At 37.5% G+C, this 27,963-nt stretch overlaps 1 protein-coding gene across 3 annotated transcripts; it reads left to right on the top strand.

Annotated features, from left to right (window-relative positions):
• Positions 1 to 49: 49 nt before the first annotated feature.
• Positions 50 to 27,963, top strand: unk (unk zinc finger). Of its 3 annotated transcripts, none has more exons than XR_007424286.1 (16): positions 50 to 277; positions 1,187 to 1,396; positions 2,791 to 2,967; positions 3,368 to 3,498; positions 5,471 to 5,606; positions 7,219 to 7,336; positions 7,727 to 7,811; positions 8,255 to 8,457; positions 9,543 to 9,608; positions 10,825 to 10,993; positions 12,108 to 12,206; positions 15,056 to 15,241; positions 15,440 to 15,624; positions 16,550 to 16,810; positions 18,980 to 19,259; positions 19,370 to 27,963. XR_007424286.1 is itself a non-coding variant. In XM_049464311.1 (15 exons), the coding sequence occupies exons 1-15, from the start codon at positions 150 to 152 to the stop codon at positions 19,139 to 19,141; spliced, it is 2,316 nt and encodes a 771-aa protein (XP_049320268.1). In that variant the 5' UTR covers positions 50 to 149; the 3' UTR covers positions 19,142 to 27,963. The 3 variants fall into 3 exon arrangements, 1 of the variants encoding a protein (XP_049320268.1); XR_007424285.1 differs by having other exon boundaries at positions 18,980 to 19,402; positions 19,447 to 27,963; XM_049464311.1 differs by having other exon boundaries at positions 18,980 to 27,963.

Raw genomic sequence — 27,963 nt, 5'->3', positions numbered from 1 at the left:
CTTCGTGTTGTCGTTGCCCCGGATGTCCCGCCTCCGAGAAGCCCGCGCATGCGCACAGGGAAAAATAATGCGGATTTCCGAAGCTGTGACAATATGACAATAATAAACAGCGCGCGGGAGCCTCGGGTTCGGGTTTAAACCGAGAAATCATGTCGAAACCAGCGACCCAGACCGGTTCCGCCGCCGCCGCTTCCAGCCTGGGGCCTTCCTCCTCCTCCTCATCCTCCCCCTCCGCCTCCGCGCCCGCCAACGCGCTGGAGAAACCGCAGCACTACACGTAGGTACCCACTCTGTATACAAATAAAAACACACTATATATTTACACACACTCTATATACCCACTCTGTACACTATACATGCATACAATATACACACACACTCTATATACCCACTCTGTATACAAATACAAACTGTATACATTTATATACACTCTCTATGCATATACACACACACTGTACACTATACATTTTATATAAACTCTATATACCCACACTGTATACTATACATACATACAATATACACACACACACACTTTATTGTACACAAACTTTATACTGTTCACTAGACACACACTGCACACTATACATTATATATACACTCTATATACCCACACTCTATACCCACACTGTATACATATAACGTTACCCACACTGTACACACAGTATATACCTACACTATATACCCAGACAATACTCTATACACACACTATTCGCACACTATACACTCTATATACCCTCACTGTACACTATACGCACACTCTGTGTATATATATATATATATATATATATATATATATATATATATATATATATATATATATATATATACACACACACACATACTCTCAATACACACTGTAATCTAGGCACACACACAATATACACACACTCTATATACACACTGTATACAAATACACACACACACACTCTCTATACACACACTGTATATATACAGCTCTGGAAAATAATAAGACCACTTAAAAATGATGAGTTTCTTTGATTTTAGCAAATTGAAATCCTCTGGAATATAATCAAGAGGAAGATGGATGATCACAAGCCATCAAACCACCAAACTGAACTGCTTGAATTTTTGCACCAGGAGTAAAGCAGCATAAAGTTATCCAAAAGCAGTGTGTAAGACTGGTGGAGGAGAGTATTGCATGTATTGATTATGTATTGATTCTCAGATATCTGAAGGAGTTCAGGACGGAGCAGTGTCCTCTGTTTGTGCAGCATAAGTGCACTCAGCACCGCCCCTTCACCTGCTTCCACTGGCACTTCCTCAACCAGCGCCGCCGCCGACCAATCCGCCGCCGAGACGGCACCTTCAACTACAGCCCCGACGTTTACTGCCTCAAATATGACGAGGGATCGGGCGCCTGCCTGGACGGGGACGAGTAAGTACTCAACATACTCAACATACTCACTATACTCAACCTGCTGACAATATTTAACATACTCGCCATACTCCGCATACTCACCATACTCGACGTACTCCCAGTACTCCGCATACTCACCATACTCGACGTACTCACAGTACTCCGCATACTCACCATACTCGACGTACACACTACACTCAACCTGCTGACAATATTTAACATACTCGCCATACTCAACATACTCGCCATACTCAACATACTCACCATACTCGACGTACTCACCGTACTCACAGTACTCCGCATACTCACCATACTCAACGTACTCACTATACTCAACCTGCTGATAATATTTAACATACTCGCCATACTCAACATACTCACCATACTCAACGTACTCACTGTACTCACAGTACTCCTCATACTCACCATACTCGACGTACTCACTATACTCAACCTGCTGACCATATTTACCATACTCAACATACTCACCGTACTCAACATACTTACCATACTCACTATACTCAACATACTCACTATACTTACCATACTCGCCATGTTCAGTGTGCTAAATTTACAGGGTTCCTTCGGGTCCTTAAAAAGTCTTAAAATGTCTTAAATTAAAATCTTAATAATTAAGGTTTTAAATTGTCCTAAATTTACTGGAAATTTTCCTTTTTAAATTTTTGGTGGTGCGTTTAATGCCAGCAGAAAAGCACATGCTAACATTAGCAGCCAGTAACTGGGGAAAGAACTAAGGTTAGCATAGAACTAGATAACATTGGCGGAGAGCTAGCTAGCGTTACTTGGGAGAGAACTAAAGTTAGCGTAGAGCTAGATAACATTAGCGGCAAGCTAGCTAACATTACTGGGGAGAGTACTAAGGTAATTGTACAGCTAGCTGACATACTAACGTTTGCGGCAAGTTAGCTAACGTTACTGTGGAGAGAACTAAGGTTAGTATAAAACTAGCTAACATTAGCTTCGAGCTAGCTTACATGATTGGGGAAAGAACTAAGGTTAGCGTAGAGCTAGCTAACATCAGTGGCGAGCTGGCTAACGTTACTGGGGAGAGAACTAAAGTTAGCATAGAGTTAGATAACATTAGCGGTGAGCTAGTTAACATACTAACGTTTATTGGAGAGTTAGCTACATTACCGGGGAGAAAACTAGGGTTAGCAAAAAGCTAGCTAACATTAGCAGTGAGCTAGCTAACAGGCTAACATATTGTGCATCACAGTGGAACATAATTAATAAAGAAAATTGATAATAAATGGGAAACGTTAAATTTTCATTTTCAATACAATAATTTGTTTTCTACTTAAGAAGTTATGACTACATTTTTGGGTCTTAAATTATATTTACTGAGGTCTTAAAAAGCGTTAAATTTGAGTTGAGTGTATTGTTGTTTGTAGATGTCCATTTCTGCACCGGACCGCCGGGGACACGGAGCGGCGGTACCACCTGCGGTACTATAAGACGGGTTCCTGTATCCACGAGACGGACGCGAAAGGACACTGCAGTAAAAACGGACCACACTGTGCTTTCGCTCACGGATCCCACGACCTTCGCTCGCCCGTCTACGACATCAGGTACCATTCATTTACTTCATTACAGAGAGAGAGAGTACAGTAGATCATAGTGTTCCTCCATCAGCAACCGGAGTCTGAGCGAGAGAGAGAGAGAGTACAGTAGATCATGCTGCTTCTCCATCAGCAGCCGGAGTCTGAGAGAGAGAGAGAGAGAGAGAGAGAGATAGAGAGAGAACGAGAGAGAGAGAGTACAGTAGGTCATGCTGTTTCTCCATCAGCAGCCGGAGTCTGAGAGAGAGAGAGAGAGAGAGAGAGAGAGAGTACAGTAGATCATGCTGCTTCTCCATCAGCAGCCGGAGTCTGAGAGAGAGTATAGTAGCAATAGTATGATTTAAAGCACAAGCTCTCGCTGTATAATTGGTCAGAAATGGTCACATGAGCTGTGATGCGTATCCTGCAGGGAGGTGCAGTCTTTAGAGACGCCTGCTGGTTCTGGACTGTCGGACGCCGGAGCTGGAGATGGTCAGTCTGGTTTAGTGGCGAGTACGGCTCTGATCGAGAAGATCCTGAGTGAAGAACCACGGTGGCAAGGTAAAAACACAAATTAATACATCATTTATTATTTAACATATTTCATATGATTTTACTGAATAATGAGGTGTAATCTGAGAATATTGAGTCTGGAGTTTAGGAATATGGCATTAGCTACTTTAATTTAGCTGTGTATTGTTGCTATAAGCAATGCCATGCTAACTGTAGCTCATTTGCTTGTAAAATCCATATCAGGATATATATTTTGTATTTGTTTTGCCATTTACTTTAATGCCAAATGTAATGTAATGTAATGTAATGTAGTAAGGAACAGGGTTTTGCCATGTTGCCAAGTAATCTGTAAATTAAGGAAAAAAACATTTTAGACGAGTCAGACAAGTAAAACAAACGCTGGATGTGAATCTACACAGATTTCACTCCTTAAACTGTTTATTTTCTGTTTATGTCTAGTTAAGATTTCCAGATTTCTCCAGCTGTAAGACTGGAGCATTAGCGGCTAGCCAGTAGTGCTTAGCGGCTAATGCTAATGCTGCTCCATCAGTGCTAGCTTGGGTTAGCAGCAGGCTACATGCCGATAATACTCACTACTGAACGGTGAAAGAGCTAGCGCCTAGCGCAATTAGCAGCTAATGCTAATACTGCTCCAGCCTTAGTGCTGGAGAACTAAACTGAACTCCTGTATAGCTCTGTACTTCAGTGGAGTGTCTTTACTGCTCCTTAATACCTGACTGATAGAATTCATACATAAGGAGCACCGGATTATAAGCAGCTCTGATGATTTTTGGAAAATTTAAGGATTTTAAACACACCTTATAGTGCAAAAAATACAATACTTAATTGTTGCTGTTTAATAAAAATACAAACATTTATATAGTTTATTCGTTTCTGCTAAATGTATCAGTTTGTTATATTCATACTAAATAAAATTTATTTAAAATAATCCAGTGTTTTGTCATATCACCAAGAAAGTCGTTATCGCAAAAATACCCTGAAATATCGTGATATTATTGATATTGATTGATCTTATTACTGATATTAATATTATTTTAGGGCACAGTATAGGGAGCATTCTGTACGCTGTGCAATCAAAACAAATTAACTAAAGGAAACCCTGGATCTTTCTTTATTTTTCTTTTTTTACCCTAGGGGTGGGCGATAAGGCCCTAAGATAATATCACAATATTTTAAGGTATTTTCGTGATAACGATATTCTTGGCGATATGACCAAACACTGAATAAAAATAAATATTTCAAGAATAAACTACTACAACAAAATGAATATTTAATTTTATTATTGCGTACGATATGATATGATATGGTACACCCCTAAAAACTGAGTTAATAAAAAATACAAGAATTTTATCAGATTTGTAACAGAAGTCATCAATGCAGAATTATTAGTCATGATACTAAAATTAATAATACACTCCATATATCTCCGTATATCCAGGATTAAAGTAAAATAAATGATACTGCACAGATATAATCTGTCTCTAGTAGATATATAATGGGAAATGAGAACAGTGTGAATTTTTCTTTTGATAAAAACAGTATAAAAATAGAACCCTGATGTGATAATTAGAGGGGGGTGATATGGCTCCATATTTCAGGGTAAAATATCGTTCACCATATTCAAAAATGTTGCCGATATTATTACGTATGATACAATGTGGCACAAACCTATTCTACCCACTGTATAAAAATCGTACCGAAACAATAATTTTGTGTATTGTTAAACCCCTAATGATTAGTTAATGTTGATTAGTGATTTTTGGTTCTTTAAAAAGTAAACTTTGCCTGTTTTATACAAATAATTGAGCTAAATATGTATTAAATTGTCTTAAATTGACTGGAATATATATATATATTTAAAAAATCAAAATGAACTGTGTTTTAAATTATGTATATATGAAAAATAAAAATTGACCAAACTTGGGTTTAGGTAAGATTGATGATTATTGTGATTATTATGTATTTTAATTGTTTATTATAATTTCTCTGTTTTCTGCAGATAACGGCTACGTTCTCTCTCACTATAAAACTGAACTGTGTAAAAAGCCGCCGCGGCTGTGCCGGCAGGGATACGCCTGCCCGTATTACCACAACAGCAAAGACCGGCGGCGCTGCCCGCACAAACACAAATACAGGTACCAGCTCAACCACCCAACACTACAACCTCAACCTGCAGAGTTCATCATCTCTATATATTAATAATCATTCATTCAGTCATTTACAATACCTCCAATACTGATACTATAACTATAACTTTATTATAATATTCATCACAGTATTAATGTATTTATATTAGTATTAGTAAAGTGTTAGAGCATTTGGACAGCAGTTGTTATAATGCAAAAAAAAAATAAGATTTCACTTAAAAATTGAGTTTCTTTGATTTTACCAAATTGAAAACCTCTGGAATATAATCAAGAGGAAGATGGATGATCACAAACCATCAAACCACCAGACTGAACTGCTTGAACTTTTACACCAGGAGTAAAGCAGCATAAAGTTATCCAAAAGCAGTGTGTAAGACTGGTGGAGGAGGAGAACATGATGCCAAGATGCATGAAATTAAAACTGTGATTAAAAACCAGGATTATTCCACCAAATATTGATTATTTCTGAACTCTTAAAACTTTATGAATATGAACTTGTTTTCTTTGCATTATTTGAGGTCTAAAAGCTCTGCATCTTTTTTTGTTGTTGTTTCAGCCATTTCTCATTTTCTACAAATAAATTTGGGAGAAATGTTGTCTGTAGTTTATAGAATCAAACAATAATGTTTATTTTTAAATAGCAAAATCAGAGAAACTGATTCAGAAACTGAAGTGCTCTCTTCATTTTTTCCAAAGCTGTACATCATAATATCGTAAATATTGTGAGAATTAGGGCTAAAGCTAATGATAATTTTGGGATGAATGAATGCATGAATGAATAATGGAAAAAATGAATGAAGTTAAAACTTATATAGCGTCTTTCTAGACACTCAAAAACACATTTTACACACAAATATTTACACTTAGCACTCATATACACACCACACCAGCTCAGAGGAGAAGCAGCAGCCAATCACACAAAGCATACTCTCTACCGGAAACACCATACACATGTAGACCTGCATGTAGCACTGAGAAGCTGACCCAACATAGCGTGCCAATCTGTATCTATATTGATGAATACAGTCATACACACATTCTCACACACACAAACACGCACCAGAACAATTTAGAGAATCCAATTTTGCTAATCTCCATGTTATTGGACTGTGGGAGGAAACTCGTGCAAGCACTAATAGATCATGGAAATTCTACCGACGCAGGCACTTGAACCCTAGACCTCAGTGCTGGGAAGTAAATGCACTAACTCCTGTGCCATCGTGGCTCCTGGTATTTGATTTATCTGAATAACCTGATTAGAAAGACTAATTATCTCCTAATAATTAGTGTTTGATTATTGAGTTATGCTTCCTGTGGGCACGCCTCACAGTATTACAGAACCTCAGCCTCAGCTTTCTGTTCTTGGCAGATTGAGGAGAAAGCAGACTCGGTGCTGCTGCTCTGGTTGCCAGATCTTGTAATAATTGAAGAAGTTGTTGATAAGCAGTTCTTTAAAAGCCCTTCTGACACTTTAAATTACCAAGATCATAATTTCAATTCATTCTGATGGCTGATATGAATATTAACAGTAGCTCTCTGTCTCTGTGGGTGTATAAAAGTTATTAAAAAGTTCTGATTTCCCTGTTTGTGTGTTTTGAAGGGCTTTACCGTGTCCTTCAGTGAAGCACAGTGATGAGTGGGGAGATCCCAGTAAGTGTGAGAGTGGTGAGAGCTGCCAGTACTGTCACACCCGGACTGAACAACAGTTCCACCCAGAGGTAAAGATCACCCTCATACTGCAGGCACTAAAACTACTACCGAATACTTTAGACAGTAAGGAGCATCGGATTATAAGTCACATTTTAAGGGACACTGTAAGGAACTTATAATTCAGAAGGTCTCACCGCTGGGTGGTGGTGAGGAGGGGTAGCTAACTAAGTTAAGTAAAGCTAAGTTAAGTAAACAAAACTGTAAAAATTAAAATAAAATAAAAATTAAAGTCAATCGAGTGCTGGATGTTAATCTACCCAGATTTCTCTGCTGAAAACGATCCATTTATTGAGCGTTAGAGGGTAATGCTAATGCTGCTCCAGCAGTGCCAGCTGGGGTTTGCATATATATATATATATATGATTGTATTTCATGTTCTGTTTTCTCTCTTTCTCCAGATCTACAAATCCACGAAATGTAATGATATGCAGCAGAGTGGGAGCTGCCCACGAGGGCCCTTCTGTGCCTTCGCTCACCTGGAGAGTAAGACTTATTACACACACATGAACACACAGCAGCACAAACCCAACTTTTACATCAACAATAAACAGAATAGTAAATAAAATAACATTGCTGTTCCCGTAAATGAGCTGCTGGAGCTCCTTCACAGCGTCAACCAGCAGCTCAGTTTCCTCTGCTGAGAAGAGTTTGTTGAACACGTCCAGGTAGCTGCACCGTTACAATAGCAATCCACCAAAGTCAGAGCTCACCTGATCTACTCTTAAAGAGAATGATGAGCAAGAGACACTCTACTTGGTTTATTTCACATTACGCCCAAAATTATCAGAGTGTTTCGAGCCGCATGATGAATACTTTTCCCGTCATTATGATAGCAAAGACACATATAATAGGGCTCATAGTGCTTCAGAATATGTTGGTAGAGTGTATATATGTAGATAAAGCGTATGTATGTTTGTGTTTTTCAGAGGCAAGCATGATTGAGGATCAGCCTTTCCCAGAATGCAGTTCTTCTCCTCCCTCCATGCCCTGCTCAGACCCCGCCCCCTCAGAGAAAGGGTTTCTGGGAAGGATCCTGTTTGAGGAGCCGTGTTGTCTGGACGCCCCTCTCTCGCCCTGGGCGGCAGAAGGGGGTTATGGGAAAGCGCCGGGGTTCGAGAGAGAGGATCAGGTATGTAACACTACTACTGATGATAAAAATTATAATATAAATAATATTAATAGTAATAATAAGAATGTTATATTAATGTACTGCCTTTCAATATATTTCAAAAAGTGTATACAACAGCAAAAAACACACTAAATTAAGCATTTTATATTCCAATTTGGATCATTTTTCTATGTTGATTACAGGTTTTTTCATGAAATTTAAAAATAGCAATTTCCAGGCCTGGATAAGTTATGGAAAAATATTTTTTTTTGGAAAAAAAGTCATGGAAATTTGCTCTACAGATCTTTGTGTTTCAGTTTATCGATGGAAAAAATCTATTTTTCTGACGTTTTATTGGATTAATTGTATACCTACTATGTTATGTAAATTTTAGTTGATTTTTGGTTTTGTTGTCCATGTCTGCTGTGATGTTTTAAAAATCGTATGGTCCTGTAAATTTGCCTTGAAGGCTATATATTGGTTAAAACGTGTATGAACCCTGGGATTAAAACCCAATACATATCAGATTCCTGATAATGCTGCTCTGTGACTTTAACGTGAAACAGAAGTAAAAAAGAAACTGAGGAAAACAGAAAGTGAGTGCGAGTAGATGAGAAAATGGACAACAGTGTTGAGTAAGGGGTTAGTAATAGTAAAAACGAGATAACAGACATCATAAATATTTGGATTGATGTGTGTCGCAGCCATGTGGTGTTCCTAATAAAATAAAGCGCTAATTGAAAATAAAATAATAAAAATCTGACCATGGCCCAATATTGTGTCTTTTTCAGTGAGCTGGAGTGAGTTCTTGGCGATAAGCTCAGCTGCAGTCTGAACTCATTCACAGCTCTTGCGATTCTGACTAAAGGATTAAAGGGAAACTTAACATGAAGCACCACTTACAAAAGAACAAACTATTCAGATAGAAGGCAGATATGTGTTATTAATTTAAAAGATGAATAGTGTCAACAGCCCAAACTAAATATCAAATGTGGTCACTTTAAACATTTCTATTACACTTTTTAAATTTTTAAATCATCTTCACTAATGATGCTGAAAGTAAATTAAACGCATCCCTTTCTTTTCTTTTCCCTTTTTTCTTTTAGGCCAAACAGAAGAGTTTTGGTTTGGAGCATCGCAGTAAAGATAGTGTTTCTCTACACGGCAAACCGGTACTATACTCCTCTAATACTCAACACACATCCAGAACTGAGAGAGAGAGAGAGAGAGGGTGAGCAAGTGAGAGAGAGTGAGAGAAAGCGATTTAGTAAGATTGAGAAAATGAGAAAGACTTGAGTGAGAGAGAGTGAGAAAGTAAGAGAAAGACAGGCAGGGATAGAGAGTGAGACAGAGAATAAAGAAGAGATGTGGAGATAGTGAGAGAGAGCAGGAGAGAGAGTGAGAGAAAGACAGGAAGAGATAGAGCATAAGAGAGAGACGGAGAGTGAAAGACAGGGAGGGATAGAGCGTGAGAGAGAGAGTGAGAAAATAAGAGAAAAACATGGAAGGATAGAGTGTGAGAGACAGTGAAAGAGAGATATGGAGGGATAGAGGAGAGAGAGCTAGAGAGGGTAAGAGTAGGAGAAAGACGTGGAGGTATAGTGTGAGAGACAGAAAATAGTAGGAATAGAACGAGAGAGATAGAGAGAGATGTACTTTTTGCAACCTTACATTGCAGGATTGTAGTGCATGCTGGGGATTGTAGTGCATGCTGGGGATTGTAGTGCATGCTGGGAATTGTGGTGCATGCTTGGGAATTGTGGTGCATGCTGGGGATTGTAGTGCATGCTGGGGATTGTGGTGCATGCTGGGGATTGTGGTGCATGCTGGGGATTGTGGTGCATGCTGGGGATTGTGGTGCATGCTGGGGATTGTGGTGCATGCTGGGGATTGTGGTGTATGCTGGGGACTGTGGTGCATGCTGGGGATTGTAGTGAATGCTGGGGATTGTGGTGCATGCTGGGGATTGTAGTGCATGCTGGGGATTGTGGTGCATGCTGGGGATTGTGGTGCATGCTGGGGATTGTGGTGCATGCTGGGGATTGTGGTGCATGCTGGGGATTGTAGTGCATGCTGGGGATTGACAGATTTTGAAGTGAGCTATTAATAGAATGATATAATAGAATAGTAAACTCTTTTTTGTGTTTGATACATGGTCTGTATGCAATGTTTGATATTGTAAATATCGTACTAAAGGTAAAGTTTGGCTGAGGGGGGATAATGATCATGGTTTGGCTCAGTCTCTGTAGTTGTTATGTAGTTAAGTGTAAAGATACTGTTTGTAGCGCAGTATTACAGGTCTGTATCAGGTGTTGTTACCTGATGATGTTAAAGGATGTGTTATAGAGTGGTATAAATGTTTATAGAGTGTATGTGCTGTTGCTGTAGGAGCTGTCCGTGTTCCTGCCGGTGGGCAGTCCTCTCAGCCTGTCCTCCAGCGTGCCCTCCAGCCTGGCAGCCACCCCGCCCAGCCCGGCACCTCCCGGACCCTCGGTGGGCATGAACGCCAACGCCCTGCCCTTCTACCCCACCAGCGACACCGTGGAGTCTGTAGTGGGTGAGCAGAGTTATTCATTTTATTTTCTTTTATTTTATTTGTATTTTATTGTAATGTTTTACATTTTCATTTTTGTTCTTAGTTCTATTATTCATTTAATCACTTCTTATAATTTTTTACTATTCGCCATTTACGTAATTTATATTTTATTACCTTTTTATTTTTTATTTGTCAATTTTTTTTTTAAGTATTTTAGAATTTTCTGTTTTACATATATATACTTTTATTAAATGTTGATTTTAAATGAGTGTTTTTTTTATTATTATTATTCCTATTATTATTATTTTTATTTTTTTTTTTTACTTTTTTATTTCTTAATATTTCTAATTATATTAATTATTATTAAATGTGTTCAATCCCTTTGATGTTATAAATGCTCGGCAACATTGTAAATGAGGGTCACCTTCAATGTTTTTCTCGAGTGAAAATAAAGGTTGATTGATTATGTTAAGCAATTTTAAATATTTAAAATATTTTTATTAATTGTTTGTAGGACTGATGAATAATTTTATTGACAATTTGATACACACATCATATCAAACAGCAGATCTTACCATATTTAACCAGCACAGTAACATCATTCTGATATAAAACACCAGCCATTAATTCAGCTCAGAAAACACTTAGAATCCAAGCTAACACCTAGCTAGCTGCACTTCCTTTATCTGAGTAACTAATACTGTGTCTATTTCATTCTTAGATTATTTTTATTTTGTATTTGGTCAACTATCGCTTTATGTTTTTCTTGCTGTAACTTTGGGAAGGAGAGTAACACAATTTAAATCCTCTGCAATTAAGAATAAAACTCCTGCAATCAACAATAAAACTAACTAATTTGACTTAATAATGAATAATGAACTATAACCAATTATAAATATACAACATAAATTAAGTCCTCAGATTAGATTGTTTTAATAAAAAAAGATTGACAAAAATATAAATGTTATTTGGACAATTATTATATATATATCAACATCTCTATATATAGATATATTATCTTATATTATCTTTAAGACATATTTCAATGTAGAATTTGCAGAAAAAAGTAACATTACTTTATGTGTGTGTGTGTGTGTGTTTGTGTTTGTGTATGTGTGTGTGTGTGTGTGTTTAGAGTCGGCTCTGGATGATCTGGATCTGAATGCGTTTGGAGTGTCGGCGCTGGAGAAGAGTCTGGAGAGCAGCTCTATGCCCAGTATGGGGCTGATGTTAGGTCTGTGTTCTGTACACCCTAATTACGTTACAATTACAATTATGATACAGTATATAACATTACTTTGCATTACACTACATTACATTACACTTTAATTACCGTATATTTTTTCGGACTATAAGGCGCACCGTATTATAAGGCGCACGATGAGTGAACGGTCTATTTTTAGTGTTAGTCCATACACAAGGCGCACTGGATTATAAGGCGCACTAAATGAAACTTTATTTATATCAGTAACAATAACTCTGAGCAATAAATCCTTCACAATATCTGTGAAAAATAACAACAGCTCTGAGCAATAAATCAACAAGCACAGCAAGTACGTATTACTCCGCGACGCTCCTGACAACGGTAGCCGCAACGCTCCGACAGACCATAATATTATGTTGAAGCACAGCAAGTACCGTATTACTCCGCGACGCTCCTGACAACGGTAGCCGCATCGCTCCGACAGACCATAATATTATGTTGAAGCACAGCAAGTACGTATTACTCCGCGACGCTCCTGACAACGGTAGCCGCAACGCTCCGACAGACCATAATATTATGTTGAAGCACAGCAAGTACGTATTACTCCGCGACGCTCCTGACAACGGTAGCCGCAACGCTCCGACAGACCATAATATTATGTTGAAGCACAGCAAGTACCGCATTACTCCGCGAGGCTTCTGACTATAATAGCGTGTTGTGCCGAATTCGGTGAATAAAACGGTTTTAAAACAGAGATAAAGATTGGATAAGTTTCATTTCTGGATGAAGTGATTTCCAGCGCTGTTTGGATATAACTGTGGATTACAGGAGACTGGATTGATGGATTCTCTTTAGTCTGGACGCGTTTTGAAGGTAGGACCTGTGGCTGAGCGCGGGTGTGTGTTCGGGGGGTGGCGGCAGTGACCGGAGGTTACCCCAGGACAAAAGGAGAGCCTTTTATTACTGGAAACATGCGCTCTGACGCAGCTCTAATTCATGAAACATACATCGTACAGTAAAAGCACAGTTCTGGAATCCGGAGAGCCAGACGGTTCGAATGGTGTATGACATGACCGCATTCGATGAAATATGGACGAACGATAAACGCAAATATGAGAGTTATGAATTATTAAAATCATAACCAAGGCATATTTCGCCCTAAATGTTTATTTTCTGAAAGGATATTCCTCTAAATAGGCTAAATAGCTCAAAAGCAGAGATTCTAAGCTTTAAAATGGTATATTGGATGTCTATATTGAACCTGTAACTGTTCATAACTATTCAGAAACACAGCCAGTTATGAAATATTAAATATTTCTGGCCCGCCGGTGGGCCAGCGCGTGTTAAGAGGTTAACTTTACTTAGAAGTGGGCGCTAAAAAGAAACAGTTTGTGCTATTACCCCAGAACGGGTGGAAAGGAAAGTTTACCGGCACCTTGTTCTGGCCACGGAGCTACAGTGGAAACTAGCTACCCTGAGCCACAGCCGAGAGGCAGTACGGCAGTCAAAGGTAACCGCGCGCTAGCCCAAGAGGGGGATCTTTTTCTGGCGTGGGTGAGGAATTCTGCACAACAGAGCGCCGTGTACCACATAAAAATCGAGGTCAGTAAATACAAGCAAAATCCATACACAAGGCACACTGCATTATAAGGCGCAATGACGATTTTTGGGAAAAAATAAGTATTTTAAGTGCGCCTTATAGCCCGAAAAATACGGTACATTACATTGCATTACACTACAATTACAATGCATTACATTACAATATAATACATTACACGACGATTGCATTGCATTATATAACATTATATTACATTACAGTACATTACACTACAATACACTACATTACACTACATTACACTACTCTACATTACATTACAATACACTACCTTACAATACATTACACTACAATACACTACATTACACTACCTTACACTACATTACACTACTCTACATTACATTACAATACACTACCTTACACTACATTACACTACAATACACTACCTTACACTACCTTACACTACATTACACTACTCTACATTACATTACAATACACTACCTTACACTACATTACACTACATTACACTACAATACACTACATTACACTACCTTACACTACATTACACTACATTACACTACATTACAATACACTACCTTACACTACATTACACTACTCTACATTACATTACAATACACTACCTTACACTACATTACACTACATTACACTACATTACAATACACTACCTTACACTACATTACACTACTCTACACTACCTTACACTACAATACACTACATTACACTACCTTACACTACATTACACTACATTACACTACATTACAATACACTACATTACACTACATTACATTACACTACATTACACTACATTACAATACACTACATTACACTACTCTACATTACATTACAATACACTACATTACACTACTCTACATTACATTACAATACACTACATTACACTACAATACACTACAATACACTACATTACACTACAATAAACTACATTACACTACTCTACATTAAATTACAATACACTACCTTACACTACATTACACTACATTACACTACTCTACATTACATTACAATACACTACATTACACTACTCTACATTACATTACAATACACTACATTACACTACAATACACTACAATACACTACCTTACACTACATTACACTACATTACACTACTCTACATTAAATTACAATACACTACCTTACACTACATTACACTACATTACACTACTCTACATTAAATTACAATACACTACCTTACACTACATTACACTACAATACACTACAATACACTACAATACACTGCCAGTACAGATCTGATGCTAATTGTATTTTATTTTATTTTATTTTACAGGAGGAAGTCCACATCAGAGTTCAGCTCCAGTAAATATTCCTGGATCCCTCAGCAGCCCCTCCCCATTTAGATCCCCCTCACCTTCTCCTCCAATCAGAGCACACGCTTCTCCATTTCTGTCTACCCAGTTGTCACAGCACAGCCAATCAGAGAGCAGCTTTTTGGGAGCTTCTCATAGTTCATTAGGTTGGTGGTTTGTATTTTCCTGCTTTATATTTAAGTGTATAAAGAATTAGTACATGACTTTTGCTTTCTGTTTTGAGCCGCACAAGGTGTACTTTTCCCGTCGTTACGATAGCAAAGACACACTGACTGACACGCCCTAAATCAAGCAGAAGTGTAATAAAATGTAATGTATAGACCTGTGCTGTGTGTTCTGTTTAGGATTGAATGGGATGAACAGTAGTATATGGGAACATTTCCCTCCCGGACAGAGTTCTCCTGGAACTCCTCCAGCGCTGCTCTCCGCCGGCGCCGTGTTCGCCGAGACCTCCCGACTCAAACAGGAAGTGGAAGAGGCTCACAGGGTGCTGAAGCACTGGGACCACAGCTGGAGGCAGATGTCTCAGGTGTGTATTACCTGTGTATTACCTGAGGGGAAATTAAAACCGAAATGCATTTTTCACACACCACCACACCACTAGAGGTGCTGGAGAGCGCTGTGTAAAACAGAACAGCCAAAGAAGAAGATACAGTTTGAAAAACAAGCTAATACACTACCATACAGTAATGGTAGCTCGGCTCTTCTCGCTCTGTCCTACCTGGAGAGAAATGAGAACAGAACTTTATCTGAGGAGCTCCTGCTGCTGTTCCTCTCTGAATGAGTGTTTTTATCCAAGTAAAATCTGAGAAAAACAACAACAAACTGCGACTATTCACTCAGAAAAGAGAACCCAGAATCGATTCTCTGTGCAGAATCATTTATTCAACACGAGATAAAATTCCTGCTCTGGAAAAAAATAAGAGAGCACTTACAAAATGATGAGTTTCTTTGATTTTACCAAATTAAAAACCTCTGGAATATAATCAAGAGGAAGATGGATGATCACAAACCATCAAACCACCAAACTGAACTGCTTGAATTTTTACACCAGGAGTAAAGCAGCGTAAAGTTATCCAAAAGCAGTGTGTAAGACTAGTGGAGGAGAACATGATGCCAAGATGCATGAAAAAAAACTGTGATTAAAAACCAACCAGGATTATTCCACCAAATATTGAATTCTGAACTCTTAGAACTTGTTTTCTTTGCATTATTTGAGGTCTGAAAGCTCTGCATCTTTTTTGTTATTTCAGTCATTTCTCATTTTCTGTAAATAAATGCTCTAAATGAGAATATTTTTATTTGGAATTTGGGAGAAATGTTGTCTGTAGTTTATAGAATAAAACAACAATGTTCATTTTACTCAAACATAAACCTATAAATAGCTAAATCAGAGAAACTGATTCAGAAACTGAAGATGTGTAACTGGCTGTGTGGTGTTTGATGGTCTGCAGTCGTGGGCGGTGCTGAAGGCGGATGCTGAGGAGGCGCGGCTGCTGGCCGGGAGGTTGGGGATGGAGGCGGAGCGAGCGCGGCAGGTGGAGGAGGAGGCGCAGCAGCAGGCGGCTCTCCTGCAGGAGGCGCTAGAGAGCCTACGCACCGCCGAGAACCCCCGCCTACAGATCCACCAGCTGCAGCTACTGCACCGCCTCCCACTCACCTCCATCTGCAGCCTGCAGACCCAGATCTGCACCTGCCTGCGCTCCGTCGAGCAGGTAACACACACACACACACACACACACACTATACACACTATACACACACACTATACACACTACACACACACTATACACACACACACACACACACATACATTACACTACATTACACTACAATAAACTACAATACACTACCTTACATTACAATACACTACCTTACACTACATTACACTACAATACACTACCTTACACTACATTACACTACAATACACTACATTAGTGCTACACACACACACACACACACTATACACACTATACACACACACTATACACACACACTATACACACTATACACACACACTATACACACTATACACACACACTATACACAAACTATACACACACACACACACTATACACACACACACACACACACACTATACACACACACACCATACACACACAGAACTGTTTCTTCTGAAATTAAGGGTATTAAGAGTTTATCCTGCTTTTGTTACTGTATCTACTGTCCAGAGACTACTTTATATTTAGTTATTAAACTCTACTCTACACTTAAATAATTCTTAACACTTTATTAATTTTATTTATTTATTTGATTTAACTTTATTTATTCATTTAATTATCCCTCTCTAAATCAGTTTAATCAGTTTACCACCTCTTTACAAACTGTCTGTTTTACAGCTGAGAGACACACAGAGCTGTACAGGACCAGGATAGTACTTTTAGCTGATAAAGCTAATTTAGCTTTATGCCTGGTTCACACTACACGATTTTGGGCCAGTTGTTCAGTCGCCGACAGTTTTTCATTTATCGCCAACACAAACTCTGCTCGGAGGAAAATCAGGGATCAGTTGGCGTAATGTGAAATACTGAAAGACGCTCGCTGACCTGCCGCTGACTGACGTCGACCAGTCGCAGCCACCCGGCGAATATTCAACATGTTTAATATCTGACTCAGTCGGCGACTGGGAGTCAGGAGCAGCAGCTACATACAGCCAATGGGATCACAGAAAGAGAGAGAGAACCACGAGTCCAAAACACATCCACTGCTTTTCCAGAGCTGTTAGTAAAGGAGAGTTATATCAGTAAATCACTGTTAAACTCTAGAGGGAGCTGATGAGTGAGTCCTGTATGAATGGGGTGAATGTAGCTAAAAAACTTAAAGGCTATGATAAAAAGGCTAATAACTGGAGCTTAAAATTAGGTGGACATAAAAAATTTTGTCTACAGTGCTGAAACATTTGATATAGTTCTGTGTTGAGGACATAAATATATATTTTAATATAAAACTGATCAGATATTTATAAACTCAGGTTTATAAGCTCAGTTGCTTCATATGAACTCGTTTATGTTGGTCTCACTTTAAGTGCGTATTCTCCTCTGTAGAGATTCTCTGGTAGGGCATCGCTAGTTTTTGTGTGTTTAGTTCTGGTGTGTTTTCTCGTGATAAACGTGTTTCTGAAGAGCTGTGAGTTGAGTCTGTGATTTCTCACAGTGAGAAATCGTGTCATTTGTGACACCGTTTTGCTGATCGGTCGTTGTTCTGTCCCAACTGAACATTAAAAACTGGTTTGAGCTGTCCAGTTAGACAGACAGCACACAGTAGAGAGTTCAAACTCTCAGACTCTTTATTTTTTCTCTCTTATATCTTTGTAAAACTAAAATAAACAAGGGAAAATATCAGTTTCCAAACCACCAAATGTACATTAGTTCAGTCTGACATTACTGAGACAGCTACTACAGTATTGACAACATTAACAGATCTCAGATACACGTACACACACAGCTCTATCCTATCTATATCTTTTCAGAGAGCTTGTTGCCTCCATGTAAGCACACTAGCATACATGCTAATACAGTTAGCTTAGATTTCAAACATTTTACAGCTTGTTTGCTCTATCAAACTAACTGAAAACAAGATATATTCAACTCAAAAAGACAAGGTAACTGACAAAAGCATCAAAATTAGCAACTTACAATTGAATTGAGGCTATGCTGTTACTAATTAAGCCACAAGGGGGCGTTAAAACCGTTTGTTACCATATTAAAAGCTATACCAGCACAGTCGTGTAGTGTGAAATCTTAACAACTGAAGGACTCACAATTACAGCACAACGACTGACGACTCAAAACGTTGTGAAGAGTGAACTGGCATTAGTATGAGTTTATTTAGACTGACACTATCTCTCTCTCTCTCTCTCTCAGGCTGTGTACAGGAAGCAGCGGTTGTGTTGTGTTTCCTGTGAGGAGCTGGGCTCGGTGGCGTTGCCATGTCAGCATGGCGTGTGCTGTGAGCGCTGTGCGGGTTCTGCAGAATGCCCGGTCTGCTCCAAACACCAGCAGAACCTCAACCTTCAGCAGTCCTAAACCAGACCTACAGTTTATCCCTGATCCATTCCTCCATTCAGCCCAAACACAGGTCCACATTAAGTCCAGATAAAGTTCTGATAAAGTCCAGATTAAATCCAGATAAAGTCCAGATCAGGTCCAGTTCAGGTCCTGATAAAGTCCAGATTAAATCCAGATCATGTCCTGATAAAGTCCAGATCAGGACTAGATCAGGTTCAGATCAGGTCCAGATTAAATCCAGACCAGGTCCTGATAAAGTCCAGATTAAATCCACATCAGGTCCTGATTAAATCCAGATCAGGTCTAGATTAAATCCAGATCAGGTCCAGATTAAATCCAGATCAGGTCCAGATCAAGTTTAGACCAGGTCCAGATTAAATTCAGATTAAATCCAGATCAAGTCTAGATCAGGTCCAGTAGAACAGGGTTCTTTCAAGGGTTTTTTTTGGGGTATAAAATATGATCTACACTGATCTAATCCTCGGTTCTGATTTACAAAAGTATCTAATCTCTTGTTCTGCATCTGAATCATATGTCTGATTACCACCGACAGTAAATTATATACGTTAATACTTTAATATTTACTCAGAATGAATTAAATATTAAGCAGAATAAATGCTTTAAAGCAAAAGCATACACTGTATATATTATATATACAGGAGTTGAAAAATGAAACTGAAACACCTGGTTTTAGAGCACAATAATTGATTGTGGTGACGGACAGTTCTGGTGGAAACAGGAGAGTTGAGGTGCACATTGAATTCTGCGTGATTTGATCAGCCGTGGTTTTATGTTTTTTGGATACAATCCGGGTTAGCACCCGAACATCCCTTTCAGACAGCTTCCTCTTACAGCGTCCACAGTTAATCCTGTTGGATGTGGTTGGTTCTTCTTGGTGGTATGCTGACATTACCCTGGATACCGTGACTCTTGATGCATCACAAAGACTTGCTGTCTTGGTCACAGATGCTCCAGCAAGACGTGCACCAACAATTTGTCCTCTTTTGAACTCTGGTATGTCTCCCATAATGTTGTGTGCATTGTAATATTTAGAGCAGAACTGTGCTCTTACCCTGCTAATTGAACCTTCACACTCTGCTCTTACTGGTGCAATGTGCAATTAATGAAGATTGAACACCAGGCTGCTCCAATTTAGCCATGAAACCTAAAATCCCACACTAAAATGATGACAGGTGTTTCAGTTTCATTCTCCAAACCCTGTATATATAATTCCACCCCTATAAAAGAAATGCTGCATTCAGCTATATGCTAATAGAATAGGAAACAAAATCTCTATTGTTTTTGTTTGTGATACATTGAAATATCGATATGTGACATCAAATATGGATTTTTTTTTTTTTTTTTTATGAAAATATAGGCTAAACTCTAAACTCTCTTAAAATTAAAACTCTCCCCCTAACCAGACTTAAGCTCGATCCAGACCGGATTATTTTCTCAGGGGAACATTTGTTAAAAAAAAAAAAATAAATAAATAAATTCACTTTTCTACTCAGTGATAAAAGTCCTGCATCCGGACTGCAATTGTAAAAACAGGAGGATCAGTGAGTTTTTAGGCTTTTTTTCTCTGTCACATGACCTCATTGCGGTGTTCAGGAGCTCCTCTATTTCCACTCGCTGTTGTGTTTTTTTTTTACGTGGATCTCCGTGGAAACCGTGGAGTCCAAAGTGTAATTACGGTGCGCGGCAGTGGACAAATATTTATTTTATTAAAGGAGAGGAGACGAAACTCAGAGATGTGCGTCCGGACGGGACTAAAATTACCGGAGGAGCACGGAGTTCAGAGAAAAACAGTAGATAATTCAGCCTGTAATTTTCTCAGAGGACGTCTGAGAAAAACACCTACATGATCGTTCTGGACGAGAATAAAATCACAGAGGATAAAAAAAACCCATAAAAGAGAAAATTACCCAGAACCCCCTGATTAAATAATCCCGACCAGACAGGGCTTTACTATAGTTACTGCTTTATGAAATAAATAGGGTTGATAAACCTGCGGTGAAGAATATTGGTTGTTAAATTGAAAAAAAAAGTGAAACTGAAACCAATAAATCTATAATTCCTGGTATTTATTTAATTATTTAGGAATATTTTATTCTCTTCAATAATGCAGATTGTCCTGTGATATATCAAATATCACAGAATCACTGTATCAAGATGTGATACTGTTACCGTCGACAATATATCGTGATAATATCATTATCATGAGATGAATGACGCTCTTGTCGCTGAATGCAATCAAATCCTCACAGCAGTTCTTCAAATTACAGTGTAATTTTAGTCTTTCCTTGACAATAGAGAAACAGTTACTCCAATAAAAGAATAAACTCAGAATAAACTCTTTTTATACTCTCAATATCAGACGAAACACTGTAAAAATGTAGGTAAAAGTGTCAAAAAAGTAAGTCAATAAGTAATTGATAATTGGAATAAATCTTAAATATTTTTGTTAAATATAATATTAAAACTGATATTTATATTTTTTGTATTTATATGATCTGCTGTCTGTGGTAATTAGCAGTGCGGTATAAATGAGTGTTTCTTCTGCAGGAGACACTTCAGTTTCCATAAAGAACCTTCTGAAGGTCTGAGGATTGCCTGGATTGACAGTTTAGCCCCTTGGTTATAGCACAATACAGTATATGTGTATATATATATATATATATATATATATATACAGCTCTGGAAAAAATAGAGAGATCACTTCAGTTTCTGAATCTGTTTCTCTGATTTTGCTATTTATAGGTTTATGTTTGAGTAAAATGAACATTGTTGTTTTATTCTATAAACTACAGACAACATTTCTCCCAAATTCCAAATAAAAATATTCTCATTTAGAGCATTTATTTACAGAAAATGAGAAATGTCTGAAATAACAAAAAAGATGCAGAGCTTTCAGACCTCAAATAATGCAAAGAAAACATAAAGTTTTAAGAGATCAAAAATCAATATTTGGTGGAATAACCCTGATAGTTTTAATCAGTTTTCATGCATCTTGGCATCATGTTCTCCTCCACCAGTCTTACACACTGCTTTTGGATAACTTTATGCTGCTTTACTCCTGGTGCAAAAATTCAAGCAGTTCAGTTTGGTGGTTTGATGGTTTGTGATCATCCATCTTCCTCTTGATTATATTCTTCTTTTTTTCAGAGCTGTATATATATATATATATGTATATTTTTCTTTATACATATTATCTTTCTAGCCATTCTAGCTATATAATATAATCAGTATTTTGTATTTTGTGTAATATTTTTCGTCCTTCACAGATAACGGTTTACCTAGAATATTCATTTACTAATAAATACATTTAAAAAAGATGTCAAAGACATTATTGTCACTGTAAACATAATTAAATATAATATAAATATATGAACATACACTACTGGTCAGAATTACAGATCAAGCCAGTGATAAGAGCTGTTTCCTACACCTTCAAACTCAGACTGTTGGAAACTGGAGAGAAAAAACTGCTACAGGAAGACGTCTGGCTGACCCACATGGAAACAGCAGCTTTAGCCTTTAGCTCAGATTAACATGATTAAGAACTGAGTCTCAGTTTCAGTAGAACTAAAGAAAATAATTAGAATTAGAGTTAGTCTAAAAACCGACTAAATAAACAATAAGGGTGTTCTAAAACTTTTGAACCAGTAGTATATTTAATATAAAACACAATAAATGTGAAAAATACAGACCTGGTTCTTTATGGAAGCAAAAGTGGTTCATCTGTTAGAATAAAAAAAAAACTTGTAGAAACAGCTACATTTTTACCATAAAAAAGAACAGATCTGTGAGGAGATCAGTACTGGGCCTTTTTCCAATTTAACAATTAATAAAGATTAATTTCGCAATGCTCTTTTACAATTTAAATCTTTTTTATTTTAATAATCAATATTATTAAAACCGTTTGTGACCCTCTACAGCAGCTACGGCTAGTCGTTGTATTAATACCTGCATTCATCAAAAAATTGATTAAAGATTGTTGTTATATGGCAAGTCACACAGCATTTCATACTGGATATGTAGGGCACAGTTCAGACTGGAGAGAGCATTATCCATATTCATGTACCGTCTAATCCCTGTACTGAGTCAGTTTATTCCAGGGGCCCAGAAGCAAATAACTGTTTTACTTTATTTCAATTTAGAATTTCTTTTTATTACTAAACAAAATATATATATATATATTAATTGTGGGAACAAAAATGTTGCGTATGAACATTATGAACACTATGCTTTCAGCTTATATTTCCAGTTTATTAATAAAATGTGATAAAACATTTTATATATATATATATATATATACAGCTCTGAAAATAATGGTTCAGTTTCTGAATCAGTTTCTCTGATTTTGCTATTTATAGGTTTATGTTTGAGTAAAATGAACATTGTTGTTTTATTCTATAAACTACAGACAACATTTCTCCCAAATTCCAAATAAAAATATTCTCATTTAGAGCATTTATTTACAGAAAATGAGAGAAATGGCTGAAATAACAAAAAAAAGATGCAAAGAAATCAAGTTCATATCCATGAAGTAGTTACGAGTTCAGAAATAATCAATATTTGGTGGAATAACCCTGGTTGGTTTTTAATCACAGTTTTTTTTCATGCATCTTGGCATCATGTTCTCCTCCACCAGTCTTACACACTGCTTTTGGATAACTTTATGCTGCTTTACTCCTGGTGTAAAAATTCAAGCAGTTCAGTTTGGTGGTTTGATGGTTTGTGATCATCCATCTTCCTCTTGATTATATTCCAGAGGATTTTAATTTGGTAAAATCAAAGAAACTCATCATTTTTAAGTGGTATCTTATTTTTTTCCAGAGCTGTATATATAATATACCGGTTTTAGGGCTTAAAGACAGTTTTATTAATGAGTCGACCAATCACAGCTGCTTTTTCCAGAGCGGTCACTGGATTAAATATGAATGCCGTCTGTTTACAGATAAAGGTATAAGATAGTCAGATAAAGGCCCCTCCTCCACCAACTACGTGTGCTGTAAGCTGATTGGCTCTTCCTATTAAAGGGCGGGACTTTATCCGTAAACAGACGCCATGTGGAGTGTGATGTGAACTCATATTTCCTTCATATTTAATCCAGTGGCCTCCCTCGATATGGAGATCTGTGCAAGTGCAGCAGCCAAAACCATCTGACAAATCAAATCAATGTATTTGTGCTTCAATTTTTTAAACCCTTCAGTTTGTAATATTTTGTGTAACTATAAATTACTGCCCGACTTTCCTACAAGGCTTTTGGTACCGTCCCACTTTAAGCAGTGATAGGTTTGTTATAAATAACAAATAATAAGTGAAGAGCGTCAACGTGTTCTTTGATTGATGCCACAGAACAGAAATTCCAAATGTTTTGCAGCTCGCGAACCATTTAACCAAATTTAATCTCACAATTATATATTTAACCACTTAAAACCCAAAGTTTTAACCTAAAAAAGGGAAAATATAATTTATGACTTGGCTGAATCCCAACCCATACAGTGTACGCAGTTGGATTAATGAAGATTGGTAAAATTTCACAGAAAAATTCTGACATAAGCCCAATCAGTGAGCTTGAATGTGTGTATGTTTTATTTTTGTCTTTATTTTGCATTAAATCTGTCAAAAAATTGTCTCAAAATTGCAGAATAGAAAATAAGAAATACAATTTTTGGCCAACAGACTCTAAGCATTATCATGGCAGCCCAGTGGTTGAAACCTGAAATGTAAAATTGATTGGCTATGTATCTATCTGTGGATTTTCAGCCAAAAAAGGCAACTTGGCTATCCTCAGAGCCAATCAGATAATATTCTGTAGTTAAGGATTACAGCAGCTCTGTTAGACTCACAGTATTTGCTGTTCGGTCGCAGGAAGCTGCAGTTCCTCGTTCAACCACTAGATAGAGCGGAATTCCAGTCCGATCAGGACTGCAGGCTCAGTTCTGCCATTCTTGTGTAGAATGTGTAAGACAAAAGCGCCTTGTGGAGGAAAGAATTAAGACTTTACCCCACTAACCGGATATCCCTCTCCAGAGTATCCGAAGTATCTTTCAGCCCACACAGTAGTGAATAGCAGAGCTAACAAACATCACAATCCAGAGCTGCAGATAAATAATAAAATAAAAAATAATATTTTGAGTTTTAGTGCTGAAGAAGCAGCTGTTTTTGCTTGAGTTTCTAATTTAAGCTCGACAGTGCAGTTCTGTAGCTACGGGAGACTGACAGTAAAGTATATTTCATGTTGTTATTATTAAAATAATAACTTAGATGTATATTTTAACAGTTAATATGGGCAGTTTGAAGCGTTACAATTGATTGTTTTTGTAGTATTGGTGCTGAAGTAAAGTAAATCGTAATTATACAGAAACTATTCACTGTTTATTCTAAATCAAATCTAAAATAAAGAGTTTTTTTTGGAAAATAATCTACACAAATATCTCCTGAAAAATGTTTATTTGAGTTAGTACAGTAAATCCTTTTCATTTATTTACAGTCAGAACCACTTTCTGCTCCACAAAGAACCACGTTTCTTCTCTGGCATCAATCAAAAAACATGTAAAGGGTTAAATAAAGGCCCAGAAATAGTGTTAAACAATGACAATCACCGCTTATTGCCTCAGCATTCACAGAGCAGTGCCCGAATGCTTCCGCAAGAAACAACACATTTACGGCATTCGTTCACTATCGACTACAGCGCAGCTCCTGGATTTTAAATGCTAGATTTTAGTTGTTAAACTTCTGACAGATAAAACAGTTTAGCAACAAACGAAAAGCTGACCTGAACTTTTGCAGCGTCTTTTTGTATAATGTTTTTTAGTGTAAAGAAAAGTTTTCTATAGAGGAATACGGATCCTGTGCTCTTTCAGCAGATTTGAGGAGATCCAAAAATACGGTTCATATTTGGATTTTAGCGTCGATCAGCACAGTTCGGTTTACACTCAGGTTTTTGATTGAGGTTTTTCCTTTCTTAAAGCGTCACATCAACGATCTGCTAAAGGAGCGAAAAACGACAGTATTTTACAGCATTTATTAAACGCTGATTCTGTGTCACCAAAACGATGGAAACTTTCTGCTTTTTCATTTTTAATGCAAGCTTTTATTTGGTTTTGATATTGTATGTGAACAGCTCTTTAGTCTAATTTAGCCTTCTTTAATGTGCACTGACTCCGCCCACTGAAAGAAAGGGGAACGTTTTAATACCGTATATTTCGCACTATAAGGCACACTATCAATAAACATCTATTTCCTGGTCTATTTTCATATTTCCTTCTGAGACCCGTCCATTTTTTAATGTTAATTTATTTTTTATCCTAGCTGTTTAGGATTAGAAGGACAGAACGTGTATAAAAGTTACTAAAACTTTGTAAAAACTAAAATTGGACGAGAGTTTCTGTCTGGACTGGCTGTAGAAACCTTTGACTGGGATTCCCATAATGTTGACCAATAGGTCAATGTTTTAATAAATGTATCATGGTGCAAAGACACAGAAATGTAAAACTTCACAGAATAATTTTGACATAATTAACACTCTAATCCCGTCAGATATGTGTAATATGCCCATTTTGCATAAAATCTGATTAGTCTTAAAATTGCAGAACAGGAAATAAAAGCATTATCACAGGAGCCCAGTGGTTGAAACTTCTATAGATCTGTCGACTTTTAGCCATTTTTAGGCAAAATACGCAATTTGGCAATCCTCAGAGCCAATCAGATAATATTCGATAGTTAAGGATTTCAGCAGCTCTGTTAGTCTCACAGTATTTGCTGCTCGGTCGCAGGAAGGTTACCGGAAACGTCTATTTTTTGGTCTATATTCATATATATTATGCGAAACTAGTAAGGAACAGGGGTGATGCCTACTAAGGGGCGTTTCCCTTCTAATTCAGCACATCAATCTTTCTGCTGGGTGGTGGGTGGTGGGGGAATAATTAATTTATGTTAAGATAAGCTAATTAAGTAAACAAAACTGTAATTCTTAAAAAATGTATTCAAGTCGAATATATTTTGGATGTTAATCTGCATAGATTTCTCTCCTGAAAACTAAAACTGTTTATTTGTGTGAGTAAAGCACTTCTGTTTATTTACAGTAAGATTTCCAGATTTCCACTAAGGCTGGGTGCAGCAGTTTTAGCATTAGCGCCTAGCGGCTAGCTGCACATAGTGCTAGTAAATGCTGCCCGACAGTGCTACACTGAGGAACCCTTGAGAGTGTTCCGGTAAGTCAGGGTGATATTAGGGGATACTAGCTAGCTGTTTATCCCACGTAGCTTGTTTTAACCTCTGAATGGCGAAAGCTTAGCTAGCGCTTAGCACAGTTAGCGGCTAATGCTAATGCTAATGTTGCTGCACCCAGCCTTAGTGCTGGAGAAACTTCATTGAAACTCCTGTATAATTCCTATACTCTGTACTTCAGCGAAGTGGCTTTTCTTGCTCCTTTAATACCTGACTGGTAGAATTCACAATATACACAATATATATATGATTTTTTTAAAAATTAAAGGATTTTAAGTTTTAAGTGCGCCTTATAGTGCGAAAAAAATATGGTAGGTTATTTTGAGAGTGGGTGGGGCTATACAGACCTTTAGAACAAATCTGACACAATACTGTACAGTTTTGATATGGTTTTGGTGGGGCGGGGCTGTAGTTTAAGGTTCATTTTTAAGGTTATGTTAGAATTTAGATAAATCAGTTTAAAGCTTAGGTTAATTTTGGAGCTCCTCAGTTTCAGAGCTTCAGCGCTGAGTTCTGTAGTCGTCTGCTCCAAACCGCTCAGCTACAGTGTTCTGATTTTGTACGAGACAATAAACAAATGTATATTTTTGGATGAAAAA

Source organism: Astyanax mexicanus, chromosome 15, assembly GCF_023375975.1.
Source record: "Astyanax mexicanus isolate ESR-SI-001 chromosome 15, AstMex3_surface, whole genome shotgun sequence".
NCBI classification, from domain to species: Eukaryota; Metazoa; Chordata; class Actinopteri; order Characiformes; family Acestrorhamphidae; genus Astyanax; species Astyanax mexicanus.
The sequence above is the reverse complement of the archived record's forward strand: the minus strand, read 5'-3'. Positions and strand labels throughout refer to the sequence as shown.